Consider the following 14,569-nt stretch of genomic DNA (forward strand, 5'->3'; position numbering starts at 1 on the left):
AGCTACCCAGCCCAGTGAAAGGCTTGAGGCAGGGGCTCCTGTACTCTCCCATCTGGCCAGCCGAGTACCTCGTCAACACAAGCCATCTCCTGGGCCCTCTCCCCCGGAGCCAGCACCAGTCCCTCAACTCAGTTTTCTTCCAATAATTTAATAGAAAATTAAAATAAATAATATGAAATAGATTGAGAAGGCGGCTGAGCTGGTGCAAGCCCAGGCCAGCCTAGTACAAAGTTAAAGGGGTGGGGGGCCCGGGTGGGGAAGGAGGAGGGAGCGAAGCTACCCTGCACGATGGTGGGAACGCGGCTCAGAACGCGCTGGGTGTCGGTAAGGGCTGGCTGGACAGTCTGGCGTGTACAGTGTGCTAAAAGAGAGAGACAGAGAAAGAGAAAAAGGGAATTCTAAACCATTCTAAAGCAGCTGGTGAGGGCAAACAGCAGGACAAGGGCGGATGAGGGAAAAGTGCAGCCTTCGGAAAGGTTCTCGCGGACGGAGGGTCTGCGATGTACCGCGCTGTGAGCCGGGAGGTGGGGATGAATGCAAAAGGGCCGCAGTGAACTGTACCATGCAACAGAGGGACAGAAGAAGGACCCACGACTTGGCCAGCAGAGCCGGGGCAAAGGCTTGGGAAAGGGAGGGCAAGAGAGAGGAACTGTGTTCCAGCGGCAGGAGGAAGACAGAGAGCAAGGTCAAAGGTCAGTCCTTGAAGACAATCTGCTGGCCATGAGGACGCTCGTCGTGGGTGATGTGGCGCCGGACGTGGATCCGGCGGACACGGTGCTCCCGGTTGTCCTCATCCTCCCCTCGGCCTGTCCCTCCGCCTCCAGCGGCACCGCCTGTGGCCTCCAGGAGGGCTGGGTCTGGGCCCCGGGGAGTCTCGTAGATCAGGATGTTCAAGGTTTCCTCAAAGATCCGGGCCTCCGGGAACTCCACCTGCAAAAGGCCAGCAATCCCCGCTCCTACCCGGGATGCAGTTACCCAGGCGGTCCCCGGCCCCCGGCACACCCCCAGCCTCTGCAGACCCAGGCTCTTTGGCCTGGACGCTCTGTCCTCTTGGCAAATTCTCTGCTCAGCAAAGTCGTACTTGCCCTTCAGGGTCCAGCTCTGGAGGCAGGCGGAGCTACCTCCTTGTTTTCTTCCCTTTGCTGCCAAGTCTCTCGGTACGTTCTTGCATTTGACAAATACCGAGGGACGGCCCCGTCCCAGGGGTCGTTCTAGGCACCGGGACTAGAGCAGTGAACTAAACAGAAGTCCCCGTCTGCAGGAAGTTTACATTCTAGGGGGAGGACCCAGACAGACGTGTGATCAAATATAAACCCTCAGATACTGATAGATGTTACAGGAAAAAACACAGCAAAAAGAGAGGGTGGGGAGGGTCATAGCCACGCGGTACAGCTTTAGAGAGGGCGTTCAGAGAAGGCCTCGTTGCAAGGGTGACATTCCACCAACAGTCAGAGGAGGGGGAAGGAGCCCGGAGGGTCAGGAGAGAAAGGGCCGTCTGGGGAAGAGGCACCAGCAAGGCTAGGAGCCTGGGGCAGGAGGGCACTTAGTCCGGGGCTCGAAGATTGGCAGGAGGGAGGCAGAGTGGAGAGAGAACAGAAAGGGGTGAAGCGAGGACGTGTTAGGGACAGAGCGGGTGTCGTGCGGCCTGGGGGGATGAGCTACCACAGACAGAGTCACCAAGCTGCTTCTCACTACTGGGTTATCTTCCTGCCTTCCCACTCGCAGTGGAAACTTCTTGGAAGCTGGGTCATTCATGCATGCATGCACTGGATCAATGCTTCCTCGCTCCCACTGTCTGGGGCTAGAGAGATAGGAAGCAAAGCTAGAGCCCTACCCTCCAGGAGCTAACCCCGTGCGGCTGACGGGACACGCTCCTCCCGCCGGCTGCAGACAAAGAAGGAAGTATGACCAGCTTTGGGGCTGTGAGAGGTTGAAAGCTAATGAGCGAAGCCGTCCCAAAGAAAGCTGTGCTTGGCTTGTGTCTTAAAGATTGAGCAGGAGTTCATTAGGCAGCCGGGGGTGAGGAAAAAGTCCCCGAGGAGGGACTAGTGTATGCTGGGTGGGGAAGTACGAAGTAGCACTGGGTGCTCAGAGACCTGTGTATCTGAGGCCCTTTCCTCGTATGAAGGCCAGAAGGGAGCAGGGGACACGACAGAGGCTGCCCCTTCCCTAGACCTTTCACTCGCCTGGATTCCAAGCCTGGTGCCGTGCTCAGTGCAGAGGACGTTCTCAGAAACTATGTGCTGACTGCCACGTTCATGACTCAGGACTTACAAACTCAGTGTGTCCTAAGAGACCTGTGTTTTCTAAGGTCCTGAGGTTCTAAGAGCCTACTGTGGGCCGTGGACCCTGCTGAGAGTCTAACAGCTATGGTCCCTTCTAGATGGGAAAATGCACGCACCCCCCAAACCCGCATACTGCTTCAAGACGGCCTTGAGACCTAAATGGGCTAGGTAAGAATCCCACTCCAATCCAACACCCTCGTCTCGTGGCAGAGAGACAGAGACCCGCAGGAGGAAGGTGGCTTGCCCCAGGTTAACGAGACCCCGGAACTGGGAACAGCAGCTCCTGACTCCCCGGACTTTCCGCCGCGTGCTCGGCGTGCTGCCCTCTGGCCAGGGTCCGGGAGCCGCCCACCACCACAGCCCTCCCCGACCAGGCCCTGAGCCCCTTCTGACCTTGGTCTGCTTCTTCTCCGTGGCATAGACAATGGAGGTGCAGCACACCTCGGCGATTTTGCGGCCCTGCCCGTAGAAGGACCAGCAGCAGATCTCGTCCCCCAGGACATCCTTGAGGAAAAGCAGCCGCCCGTGGAAGCGCAGGGCCAGTTTGTCAAACAGCTCAATGTTCTTAAGGAGGTTGTCGTCTGAAGTGCTAAGGACCAGGGGGCCGGGGGGCCTTATATTATAGCACACTGGCCTCCTTCCCTGTGCTCCCGCAGCGTGGGGGCGCGCCTCGCCTGCACCCAGGCCTCCGCGCCCAGCGGGGCACTTCCTCCGCCCGCCAGTGGGCTCAGGGGGCCTCTGAGGAGCAGCAGCACCCGGGAGGGGCTACCCATGCCCGCAGGCTCCGGGCCCTGGAGGCTTCGCCTGACGCCTTAGTGGCGCCACTCCTTGTACCCGAGTGACAGCAGGCAAGTTCCTTCACCTCCTGGCGCCCCAGTTCCCCATCTGCTCCATGGAGAGAGTTTGCCCTCACACGGCCGCGAGGATTATGGGAGTTAGCACGGGAAAAGCACCGTCCGCTGTGGAAAAGCCCCTGGCAATGCTAGCCACTCTCGCAACCCTCGCCGGAACCCGGTTTGCGGGTGAGCATACGGAGCCTCCGGGGGGGGCAAAGACCTGCCCAAGTACCCAGAGCTGGAATCTGCATCCCGGCGGGCATTCTGCCCCTCTGTATGGGGCACAGCCCCCACACCCCGAGGCGGCCCCCATAGGGGCGGTGCCTGAGCCCAGCACCCCCTATCCCCAGCCCAGGGCACCCCTCAGCCCCGTGGCGGTCACCTGGTGTAGGAGTACTTGTTGTTACTGCGGTTGTGCAGGAGCTTCACCACGGGCTGTGTGGGCAGAGAGAAGGGCGGGGGTCAGGCTGCAGGGAGAGGCCCCCAGCCGCCACCCTGCAGGGCTCAGGGGCCTCACCTTGGAGGTGCTGGCCAGGAGCTGCTGCTCCTCCCGGGGAGATGTCACCGTGGGGATGAGGCACAGCGGGGACAGGTTCTCCCTTTTTTGCTGGAGAAGAAGTGGAAGGTGGTTAACAGCACAACAAAAGGTCACTCGCTCCCCCACTTAAAAAGCTGTCCAAAGTGGCTTATTGCCTTCTGGGAAAAATCCAGACTCAGTGTTCCACAGGACTCTGCAGGATCCAACCTCTCTGCTCTCCCCTCCGCCACTCTTCCCTGCTGGCGGGGTTCAGCCCCACCCACCGCCCGTTCCTTGCGCCCACCCAGCCCTTCGCAGTTCCCACTGCTGGGAACGGTCTACGCTGCTGTGTGCTTTGCTGGCCCCTTCATGCCATTCAGATAACTCAGAACAGAGCCCCTCAGAGGGTGCCGGCCCGTCACCTACAGCTCTCCGACTCCAACAACCTCTCCTACCTCCTTTACACATTAGCAGCTCATTCTTCACGGCCCTGAGCTCCTCACATGCTCTCATTTCGTTGTATGTTCGCTTACGATCTGTTCTCACCGAGGCTGTGCCTCGCATACAGTGGGTGCTCAATCTCTGCTCAGTGAATGAGCCTGGTTGGGTGGGACGAGGTCTGAGGCAGAACCAGATACACTGGCTTCTTTCCTCTTTTCTTTTTTTTTTTTTTTTTTAAGATTTTGTTTATTTATTTGACAGACAGAGATCACAAGCAGGCAGAGAGGCAGGCAGAGAGAGAGAGAGAAGGAAGCAGGCTCCCCGCTGAGCAGAGAGCCCGATGCGGGGCTCGATCCCAGGACCCTGAGATCATGACCTGAGCCGAAGGCAGCGGCTTAACCCACTGAGCCACCCGGGCGCCCTGTCTTTCAGAATCTTTATGCCCAAACCCCTTTCACCTTCTCAATCAGATCTTTTTCTCAACAGAAATTCCAGATTTTTTTTTTTTTAAGAACCTTATGAGACCTTTTCTAACATTGGGGACACCTGGGTGGCTTAGTTGGTTAAGCTTCTGCCTTTGACTCAGGTCATGATCCTGGATCCTGGAATCGAGTCCTGCATGGGGCTCCCTGCTCAGCGGGGAGTCTGCTTCAACCTCTGCCTGCAACTACCCCTGCTTGTGTGCTCACTCGCTCTCTGACAAATAAATAAATAAAACCTTTAAAAAAGACCTTTCTAACATTAATATGGAAGAATAAAAGTCTATTATTACTTAAGTCGATTTTTACAAAGAGCCAAGAGGAAGGACTGATATTCAGATATCCTATAAAGCCATACTAATGAAAGCTGTGGTTTTGGTTTGCGGGAACAAACACAAAGCCAATGGAACACAACAGAGTTTGGAAATGGGGTGACGTATATATATGATAACTGGTACTTATAAAGGGGACACCACATACCTGTGGGGCAAGTACAGAGTGCGTATTCGTTATTGCTGTGTAATACGCCATCCCCAAGCTTAGCAGCTTAAAGCAACAATAAATATTTATTATCTTGGTTTCTGTGGGTTAGGAATTCAGGAGTGGTTTAGCTGGGTCGTTCTGGCATAGGGGTCTGTCTTGAGGTTGTAGCCAAGTCAGCCAGTGCTGCAGGAATCTGAAGGCATGCCTGGGTCCAGAGGATGTGTGTCTGAGAAAGCTCATTCACATGGCTGGCAAGTTCATGCCAGTTATCTGCAGGAACCATCGGATCCCTGTCATCTGGACCTCTCCACAGGGTCGCTCGGGTGTTCTGCCAACGTGGCAGCTGGCTGCTCTGGAGCAAATAATCTGGGAGAGTAAGGTTGAGGCTTCAGTGTCTTTTAGGACCTGGTTTGTCAGCCCTATTCCGCGTGAAAGGGAAGTACACGAAAGAATGAGTACTAGGGAGTGAGAATCATTGGGACTGCCTCTGGAGGCTGGCTCCACGGGCCACCTTCTGGCCCCTTTGATTCAAATCCTTCCCATTGAAAAGCACGCTCACCCCCTCCCCAAAACCCCAAAGTCTCATCCCTTTAGAGCATCAGCTTGAAGTACAGAATCCCATCACCTAAGTCAGTCTAGGGGCAGCGATGAGGCTCCTTGGGTGTAGTTCCTTAGTTATAACTCCTTAAGTACATTTCTTCTTGATCTGATGACCTGTGAACTGAAGAGACATAGCTCTCCCGTATACCTAATGTGCAGTGGTGGAACAGGCATGAGGACAACCAGTAGGGGACTCTCCGGTAGGTAGCATACAAAAGTCTCTGCTTCAAAGAAATTCTGCAATCCAGTCGGACAAACATTGGGAGTTCTCTAATGCCTACTCTTGCCAGAAATGATTCTTTACAGCTCGTGGCTCTGCCCTGAGTCAGCCTTCGTTTTCCGTGAAAGACAGTCCGTGCGTGTAGCTACGTGGTTTCCTGCCTGTAGAGCTTCAGGGGCCCAAAGGCCTCTTGTCTTGCATTGTTTCTGTCACTTTTGGTCCAAGCTGGCAGGGTCTCTGCCAATGTAATTCTTGTAAAAACTTACTGGATAGATATTCATGAAGCGAGTCTTGGGGTTCAGTTCATTGGAAAGATGTCACACCCACAAATCTCTGTGAGATATGCTCCCCTCTACTTTGGGCATGTGCTGAGACAACTGAGGGGTACCACTGTTGTCCGATCAACGGGGCTCCGTGGCATCTTCTGGGATATTTCTGAAGTCTTAACAACGGCTTTTATAATTACATCCTCGACTTCATCTTCAGACCAAGTTTTATTGAGAATGCCCTGTGTTTGATCTTTGCTAGGAAGACTTTTGGGAATTTTAACATTGTGTGTTATCTGGAAAGGTTAGGACTTTTCAAACCCAGTGATTCCGGCCTCCTTGCTCAATTGTTTCCCCTCTTTCTTATCCTCTCCTTTTCTGTTTTATTATCAACAACAAGAAACCCAGTGGCCCCTTCAACATTCTTTCTGGAACCTTCTTTAGCAACATTACCCAGCTCATTAGGTACATTTTCTACTTTCTAGATTACTGCGGGAGACAGTGTTTCCGAAATCCTGCCTCTGCATGACAAGGGTTCCCTTTGTACCAGTTTCTAGTAATATCTTCCCTGCTGCAGCCTCCTCTGAGGCCATCAGGCTTCCGTGAACAGACCCTCTGAAGCTCTTCGTGCTTTCATTAACATTCTCCCTGAAGTCCTGCCAAGGGGTGCGCACGTCCCGGTTCTACAGCCACTCCTACGATTTAGGTTTTTGTTACCAGAGAACCCCACCCAGATACCAAATCTGTTATCCATTGCTGGGTAACAAATTACTACAAATTTAGCAGCTTAAAACAATAAACATTTATTATCACACAGTTTCTGTGAGCTGGGAACTTGAGACTGGTTAGTTGGGTGGTCTGGACCAGGTTGGGAGTCCAGATGTTGGCCTGGCTGTAGTTATATGAAGACTTGACAGGGTCTAGAGAATCTGCTTGAGATAGTTCACCCATTTGACTGGGGGTCTGCTGGCTATGGACAGGGGCCTTCCGTTCCTCAACAAGTAAACTCTCCCCTGAGCTGACTGGGTGTCTATATGTGGCAGCTGGTTTCCCCCAGAATGAGTGATCCAAGACAGAGGCAAAAATTGCAATGGCTTTTATGACCTAGCTTTAGAAGTCACACACTATCACTTCTGCAATATCGTACTGGTTACATAGGTCAGCTCTATTCAGTGTAGGAGGTGACCACACGAGAGCCTGAATGAGGAGGAAGCGAGAATTGCTGGTGGCTATCTTGGACACTGGCTACCACAGAAAGTTTAGTAGATGGCACTGGAAAAACTAGCTCACTCTCTGGAGGACGAAAAATTGTTAAATCCCTTCATAGTCCACATTTATAACAGTGAATTCCATTTAGATTAAAAGACCCATATATGAAAGATGATAAAGCTAATAAAAGATGTAGACAGAATGGAAGGAAACCTTCAATAAGACCCTACAAGGATATACCATTAAGCAAAAAAAAAAAAAAAAAAAGGAACTTGACATTAAAATAAAGATTTTCTCCAATTGACAATGGAAACTGTAACTTTACAAATAATCCCAGGTGGGGTGCCTGGGGGGGCTCAGCTGTTAAGCATCTGCCTTCAGCTCAGGTCAAGATCCCAGGGTCCTGGGATTGAGCCCCATGTTGGGCTCCCTGCTTGGCAGGAGGCCTGCTTTCCCTCTCCCACTCCCCCTTCTTATGTTCCTGCTCTCGTGCGTGCTCTCTGTCAAATAAATAAATAAAATCTTTGAAAAAACAAATAATCCCAGGTAATAACTCTGAAGGAATGACGGAATTATAATTACAACCCTACTGAAATTATTGATTCAGGTTAAGGATTCTCACTTGGTGTGTGGTTGATAGGTAAATGCCATTCACATAGTGCCTGAACAATATCACACAGGTTACATTACAGTTGGTAAAAAGGAAGTCGGACTATAACGGAGGGATCCAGTCATCACCACCTGAATCTAGGGGCCAAATGTGAGCATCACTAATATTACTAATATTAACATTATGGATCTCTCAGTACAACATAAAAGGAAATATATAAAATTACCTAAAAAGGGGGCACCTGGGTGGCTCAGTGGGTTAAAGCCTCTGCCTTCGGCTCAGGTCATGATCCTAGGGTCCTGGGATCGAGGCCCGAATCAGGCTCTCTGCTCAGCAGGGAGCCTGCTTCCATCTCTCTCTGCCTGCCTCTCTGCCTACTTGTGATCTCTCTCTGTCATATAAATAAATAAAATCTTTAAAAAAATAATAAAATTACCTAAAATGTATTCTAATCAAAATGTTTAGGGGCGCCTGGGTGGTTCAGTGGGTTAAGCCTCTGCCTTCGGCTCAGGTCGTGATCTCAGGGTCCTGGGATAGAGCCCCACATTGGGCTCTCTGCTCAGTGGGGAGCCTGCTTCCCTGTCTCTCTATCTCTGCCTGCCTCTCTGCCTACTTGTGATTTCTGGTCTGTCAAATAAATAAATAAAATCTTTAAAAAAAAAAGTTTAATATCGAGACTTTAAGTCTACTGTTGGGGTGCCTGGCTGGCTCAGTTGGAAGAGCATGTGACTCTTGATCTCAGGGTCCTGAGTTCAAGCTCCATGTTGGGTCCAGAGATTACTATAAAACTCAACTTAAAAAATAAATAAATCTACTGTCTATAGTTTACAGAAAACTCAGAGCAAGGTCTAGTCCCAAACCAAATGATACCATAGTGAAAGAATGAGGCAAATTTGGAAAGTGGGTCATCTTGCAGGACAACTGTGGACTCTTTTAACAAGTCACCATGATTAAACAAGGGATGGTTCGGGGTTGGAAGAGACCTGAAGAACATAATAACCAGATGTAATGCAGGGATCTAGACTGGGTCCTGGTTTAGATGAATCAGGCAAAAAAGATATTTCTGGAACAAATAGAGAGATTTGTGTATACGCTGGATTTTAGATAAGAAGAAATTTTATTGACATGGAAAGATGGCAATTATTAACAAACAAAAAAAAAGCAAACTACAAAACAGCACATATAGCATGAGCATATATATTTTAGCAAATACACACACACACACACCTGAAAGGATATTTGGAGCTTTTATTTTTTTGATTATCTGTGTTTTCTAAATTTCTACAATACATATATATAGGTAGATAGATAGATAGATATAAATACAGATATACTGCCTTAAAAATAATAAATGGTTATAATAAAAACAAGGATTTCTATTCAACAAAAGATGCCACAGGTAGGTGACATTTTAAGAGAAAATATTGGTGACAACTAAATTTGACTAGAAATTATCTGAAACAGACTGTCTCAACTAGGATTCCTCAGCTGAATCTCAAAATCCAGTAAATAAATAATCTGAGTACCTGTTTTCTCAACTCTTCCGAGGATGACAGGAAATTAGTACCATTCTTAGAGGCATACGAGGAAAGTAAATTTATTATGTACAATACATGTCTTAGGGCTTAATTCTCCCTAGGAACTAAACTAAAATAGGCAAGGATCTTCTGCAAAGCAACAGGAGAAAGATAGGAAACTCAGTAGAAAATCTGCTCACGAATATGAATAGGCAACTCATGGAAGGGGAAACCACACACACACACACACACACACACAAAAAACCGAGCAAGCATATGAAAAGCTGCTCAATCTCATTAGTAGGCATGCAAATTAAAATGAGATCACTCTGTACCAATCAGCTTGGCAAAATGAGAACACTGGCTGATGCCATGTGTTGCTGAGAATATGCAGCAACGGGACCCCTGATGGCGCGCTGACCGGGAGCGCTGACCGGGAGTGCAGACCGGGAGTACGAGCGCTCCGGTCATTCAGGGGAGTAATCTGATGATCTCCATGCGATTCCCCTGCCTGTGTTCTGTGACCCTGCAGTTCCACTCCCAGCTACAAACCTGAGAAACCCCGGCCCAGGACCCACAAGGGCACGTGTAGAAGGATGCTCGTGGTGGCAGGTGGCACCGTCTGCAGGGGAAGGAAGGTGGAGGCCATCTAGGTCTCTAGCCTCAGGGGAACGTATAAATAAAATACAGTGAATACACGCCATAGATTCTTGTGCAGCGGTTAGAAGCAAAGAACTGAACGTACAAACAGTGGCATGAAGATATCTCGAAAGAGCTGTTGAATTAAGAAACAGAACACACAATCCATAGCTCAATGCCATTTATAGAAATTGAAAACGAATACATATACAAAACGAGGTTCATGGCTTTCCAAGGGTACAAACATAATCCAAGTACATGTAGCAAAACATGAGAATTGGAGGGGCAGCTACGGGTAAAAGGGAAGCGGGCAAGGGGCTGGGAGGAAAGGGGAAAAATGCAACGAGAGCAGACTCGTAGAGACCAACGATGATGAAGTACCACACTCTGAGGATGAACTTAATTCTGTATACCTGAATCTTAAAAGCAAAAACCAAAACCTCCAAACGACAAGCCAGCTCTGAGTGGGGCGATGAAGGGAACGGTGTCAGGAGACCTGGACCGGAGGCAGCTGGAGCAGAGGGAGAAGCACTGAACTCGGGAGTCAGAAAACCAGGGGCTGGCTCCGAGCTTTGCCGCTTACTGGCTGGCTCTTTGACCGTGGATACATCCCCAACCTCCCACCGCCTACGTATCAAACAGGGGTACAAGATGTACACCCAAGCAGATAGCAGAATCACTCCCAACACACAGCAGATACCGCGGATAAATGACAACTACAGAGCAGGAACCCACTCTGAAGATCACCGAGTTCCACGGTTTTCCAACTGCAAGTGGTGACCCATTCATGAGTTCTGAAATAAGTTTAGTGGGCCCCAAAGAGCATTCAAAAGAAAGAAAACAGGGACACCTGGGTGGCTCAGTTGGTTAAGCGGCTGCCTTCGGCTCAGGTCATGGTCCCAGCGTCCTGGGATCGAGTCCCACATCAGGCTCCTTGATCAGCGGGAAGCCTGCTTCTCCCTCTGCCTCTGCCTGCCATTCTGTCTGCATGTGCTCGCTCTCTCCCCCTCTCTCTCTGATAAAGAAATAAAATCTTTAAAAAAAAAAGTTTAATATCGAGACTTTAAGTCTACTGTTGGGGTGCCTGGCTGGCTCAGTTGGAAGATCATGTGACTCTTGATCTCAGGGTCCTGAGTTAAGTTATACACATGTGAGTATAAAATGCATTTTTTTTCCTATGGGACACAGTTTGAAAAACATGGATACTGCCAAAGGAACGCTGTACTTCTGAATTTCATGAACCAGTAAGTATTCACCAAGCCGACAGAAAGTTGTTCATAGTTGCCACTTTTTAATATATAAAGGACATCAAAAAAGAAACTCTCATCTCCTATTAATATTGTATCATAAAGGAAAGGACATTCTTAACACTGTAAAAACAGAATAAAAGGCTTTATGTAAAATTCATTACACTGTACCTATTTCTCGTTTCCCTATCTTTTGGAACAGGAGGAAAGAATGCCAGAAGTAGGAAATGACTCAATCAAGGTCATTCAGCTGTGGTAGAGGTGATGCTTAACCGATGGGTCCTGGCTATGCCTTCTAAGCTCTTCTCCTCAGAACCCTAAGAGATCCACAGAAGAGAAGCCCAGCAGCTGGGGCTGTGGAACCCCCAACCTGTTTTATTGGGAGCAGCTCTGCTTCTAAGATTTCAGTGCTAAAAGAAAAAGTTAAAAACACAAAAACAAAGCCTGGATGGGGGTGGAATGCTGTCTCCCAGGATAAGACCAAAACAGCGAGGTCATTATATTCTAATTTAAATTTAGATTATTTTTTTTCCCTAGGCAGTTATTTAAGATTTCTGAGCAAGGGGGAGAAGAGATTGCCATTGTGTTTAAGGATCATCACTCGGGTGGTAGTGTGAATGCCAGACTAGCCGGGGAGGAAGAGCAAGGAGAGAGCAGGCATTTAACTACTACAACCGTCCTAGCATGAGGTGGTGAGGGAGGTCCCTCTTGAAGCAGCAGGGACACACAGGAAAGCAGCCCCCAGTTTTCTGTGGTCATGGCCAGTCACAGCCAGGCCACAGGCAGCCTCTCCAGACACAACCCCCTATGCAGCCTCCCTTCTATTTTTTAATGTCCCAGTATCTAAGTGCTCGGGCAGCTCTCCGGAGACGCGGGCATCAGGCATCCAGGGCCCCTCACCTGCAATGCTAGCTGGCAGTCCTCAATCAGGCCCTGTACCAGGTAGTAGCGTGCTTCGCCTAGTAGCTCCCCCAGTTCTCTGGTACTCTCAGGCAGCGGCACGGACCCATCCCGCAGGTAGTTGAGGATTGTACCAAAGTGGCGGCCGCTCCGGTCAATCAGCACCCAACCTGGTGGAATGGAGAGAGGCAGGAGGAAGGACGGCTTTGCGGGGGGCCTTGGAGCTACTAAATTCTTATGAAAAACGGACCCCAAAGCTACAAGTCTGAATACTGATCTGTCTCCAACCTCTGCCATGTCCAAGAAAATCGCTCTGGAACATCTCCAGCGAGTTCTCCCGCGGACCCTTTTTAACCATTCGTAGAGAATGTGATCCCTTCCAACGCTCTTCTACATCGGAAAGAAGCTCCCACCCCGAGAAAATGATTACAGATGACCTTGTCAACAAACGGGGACCTTCAGTGTGAATCCGGACCGTCCTACTGAACTAAACTACCCACCCCGCCTTCGGGGTCACTACCATTTTCACCTCTGTACAATTCACAGAACTTCTCATTACCTGCAAGTACGTGTACTTTTTGTGTGTGTATTTGGTTCTTTAAATCTTTTTTTTTAGATTTTGTTTATTTATTTATTTGACAGACAGAGATCACAAGCAGGCAGAGAGGCAGGCAGAGAGAGAGGAGGAAGCAGGGTCCCCGCCGAGCAGAGAGCCCGACGCGGGGCTCGATCCCAGGACCCTGGGATCAGGACCCGAGCCGAAGGCAGAGGCTTGACCCCCTGCGCCACCCAGGCGCCCCGTGTATTTGGTTATTTTCCATCCGCCCCGCACCAAAGTCAAGTCCGTAAGACTCCCCGTGTCTGATTCCTTTACCAAAGCGGCTCTGGCGCTCTGTCCCGCGCGGGCCGCACGCATCGAGGACTTCCCGAAGCTCAGCTCTTCGGAGACGGAACCCCCTCCCGAAGAGCCTGGACTTTCCCGCTCGGCCAGCACCTGTCGCCCGCCCCCGTCACGCACATCCTGCAGCTCTGCTGCGCGCGCGGGTCCCATCGCCGACGGCCCCCCTCCCCGAGGGGAAGGTCCCCGGCCAACGAGAAGTGTCCCTCCTCTCCGGTGTCCGCGGCGACCCCCCCAGCCTTCTCTGCGCTCACAGGTGGACGCCTGAGGCGGGCGGGAGAGGACCCCGGAGCCCGACAGCGGCTCCCGGCGCGCGGTGCCGAGGCCCAGGGCCTGACCTAAGGCTGGCGGCTGGAAGGTGCGGGAGGGCCGCCTGGCCGGGCGCCGCGGACGTCGGTCGGGGCTGGTTCCCGAGCCGGCGGAGCTGCGGAAGAGGCCGGGACAACGCGAGGGGCCGGAAGCGAAGCCGAAGCGCCCCGTGCACTTCTCAGCACAGCGTCCGGGGCGGCGCGCCGCGGGGCTGTGCAGGACAGGGGGCCGCGGAGCCGGGCCGGGGGCGCCGGGGGCACGACGCGGGGAAAGGCGTCCACCCGACGGTAGAGACGAGGGCCGCGGAGCCGGGCCGGGGGCGCCGGGGGCACGACGCGGGGAAAGGCGTCCACCCGACGGTAGAGACGAGGGCCGCGGAGCCGGGCCGGGGGCGCCGGGGGGCACGACGCGGGGAAAGGCGTCCACCCGACGGTAGAGACGAGGGCCGCGGAGCCGGGCCGGGGGCGCCGGGGGCACGACGCGGGGAAAGGCGTCCACCCGACGGTAGAGACGAGGGCCGCGGAGCCGGGTCGGGGGCGCCGGGGGCACGACGCGGGGAAAGGCGTCCACCCGACGGTAGAGACGAGGGCCGCGGAGCCGGGCCGGGGGCGCCGGGGGCACGACGCGGGGAAAGGCGTCCACCGCACGGTAGAGACACGAGGGCCCGGCGGGGCGGGGCGAGGCCAGGCCGGCGGGACCCCCCAGGCCAGGCGGCGCGGCGTACCTCCCGCGTCCGTGAGCACCTCGGCGCGGCCGCTGAACATGGCCTTGAGCACGGTGTCCTGCCCCGTGAGCGTGCGCAGCGTGGTGTAGTGCAGCGAGCCGCCCACGTTCAGCTTCACGTACTTGCTGTTCGGGCTCAGGGGCTTCGGGCCGTAAGCGGCGGGGCCCGGCGCCAGACCCGCGGGCTTGGGGGCTTCCAGGGACGGGGCGTCGGCCCCCGCCGGGCTCGAGGCCTCGGCCGACATGCCAGGGAGCGGCGGCGGCCGGCGGCCCCAAGCTCTCTCCGCGCCCTCCGGCGGCTCCCAGAGGCCCCGAGAGCGGAACCGTCGAGCCGCACCGCCGGGCCCGCCCGCCCGCCGCCGCCGCTACCCCGCCGCGCCCGCTCTGCGC

General features: G+C 52.7%; 1 protein-coding gene across 1 annotated transcript; it reads right to left on the bottom strand.

Moving 5' to 3' along the window:
* Positions 1-128: 128 nt before the first annotated feature.
* Positions 129-14,565, bottom strand: KCTD13 (potassium channel tetramerization domain containing 13). The gene is made up of 6 exons (XM_045072636.1): positions 14,181-14,565; positions 12,250-12,419; positions 3,639-3,728; positions 3,504-3,556; positions 2,679-2,874; positions 129-930 (listed from the first exon to the last, which is right to left on the bottom strand). Exons 1-6 carry the CDS (start codon positions 14,422-14,424, stop codon positions 694-696), a joined length of 990 nt encoding a protein of 329 aa, XP_044928571.1. The 5' UTR covers positions 14,425-14,565; the 3' UTR covers positions 129-693.
* Positions 14,566-14,569: the final 4 nt, after the last annotated feature.

This window comes from Mustela putorius, unplaced genomic scaffold (assembly GCF_011764305.1).
Source record: "Mustela putorius furo isolate JIRA1106 unplaced genomic scaffold, ASM1176430v1.1 tig00004039_pilon_pilon_pilon, whole genome shotgun sequence".
Classification (NCBI taxonomy): domain Eukaryota; kingdom Metazoa; phylum Chordata; class Mammalia; order Carnivora; family Mustelidae; genus Mustela; species Mustela putorius.

Excerpts from the sequence above, each read along its gene's own strand:
- KCTD13 (XM_045072636.1), bottom strand. The coding sequence starts at position 14,424 with ATGTCGGCCGAGGCCTCGAGCCCGGCGGGGGCCGACGCCCCGTCCCTG. Across the intron at positions 3,729-12,249 it reads ACTGCCAGCTAGCATTGCAG|CAAAAAAGGGAGAACCTGTC; the intron begins GTGAGGGGCCCT and ends CTTCTTCTCCAG. Across the intron at positions 2,875-3,503 it reads AACAAGTACTCCTACACCAG|CACTTCAGACGACAACCTCC; the intron begins GTGACCGCCACG and ends CCTGGTCCTTAG.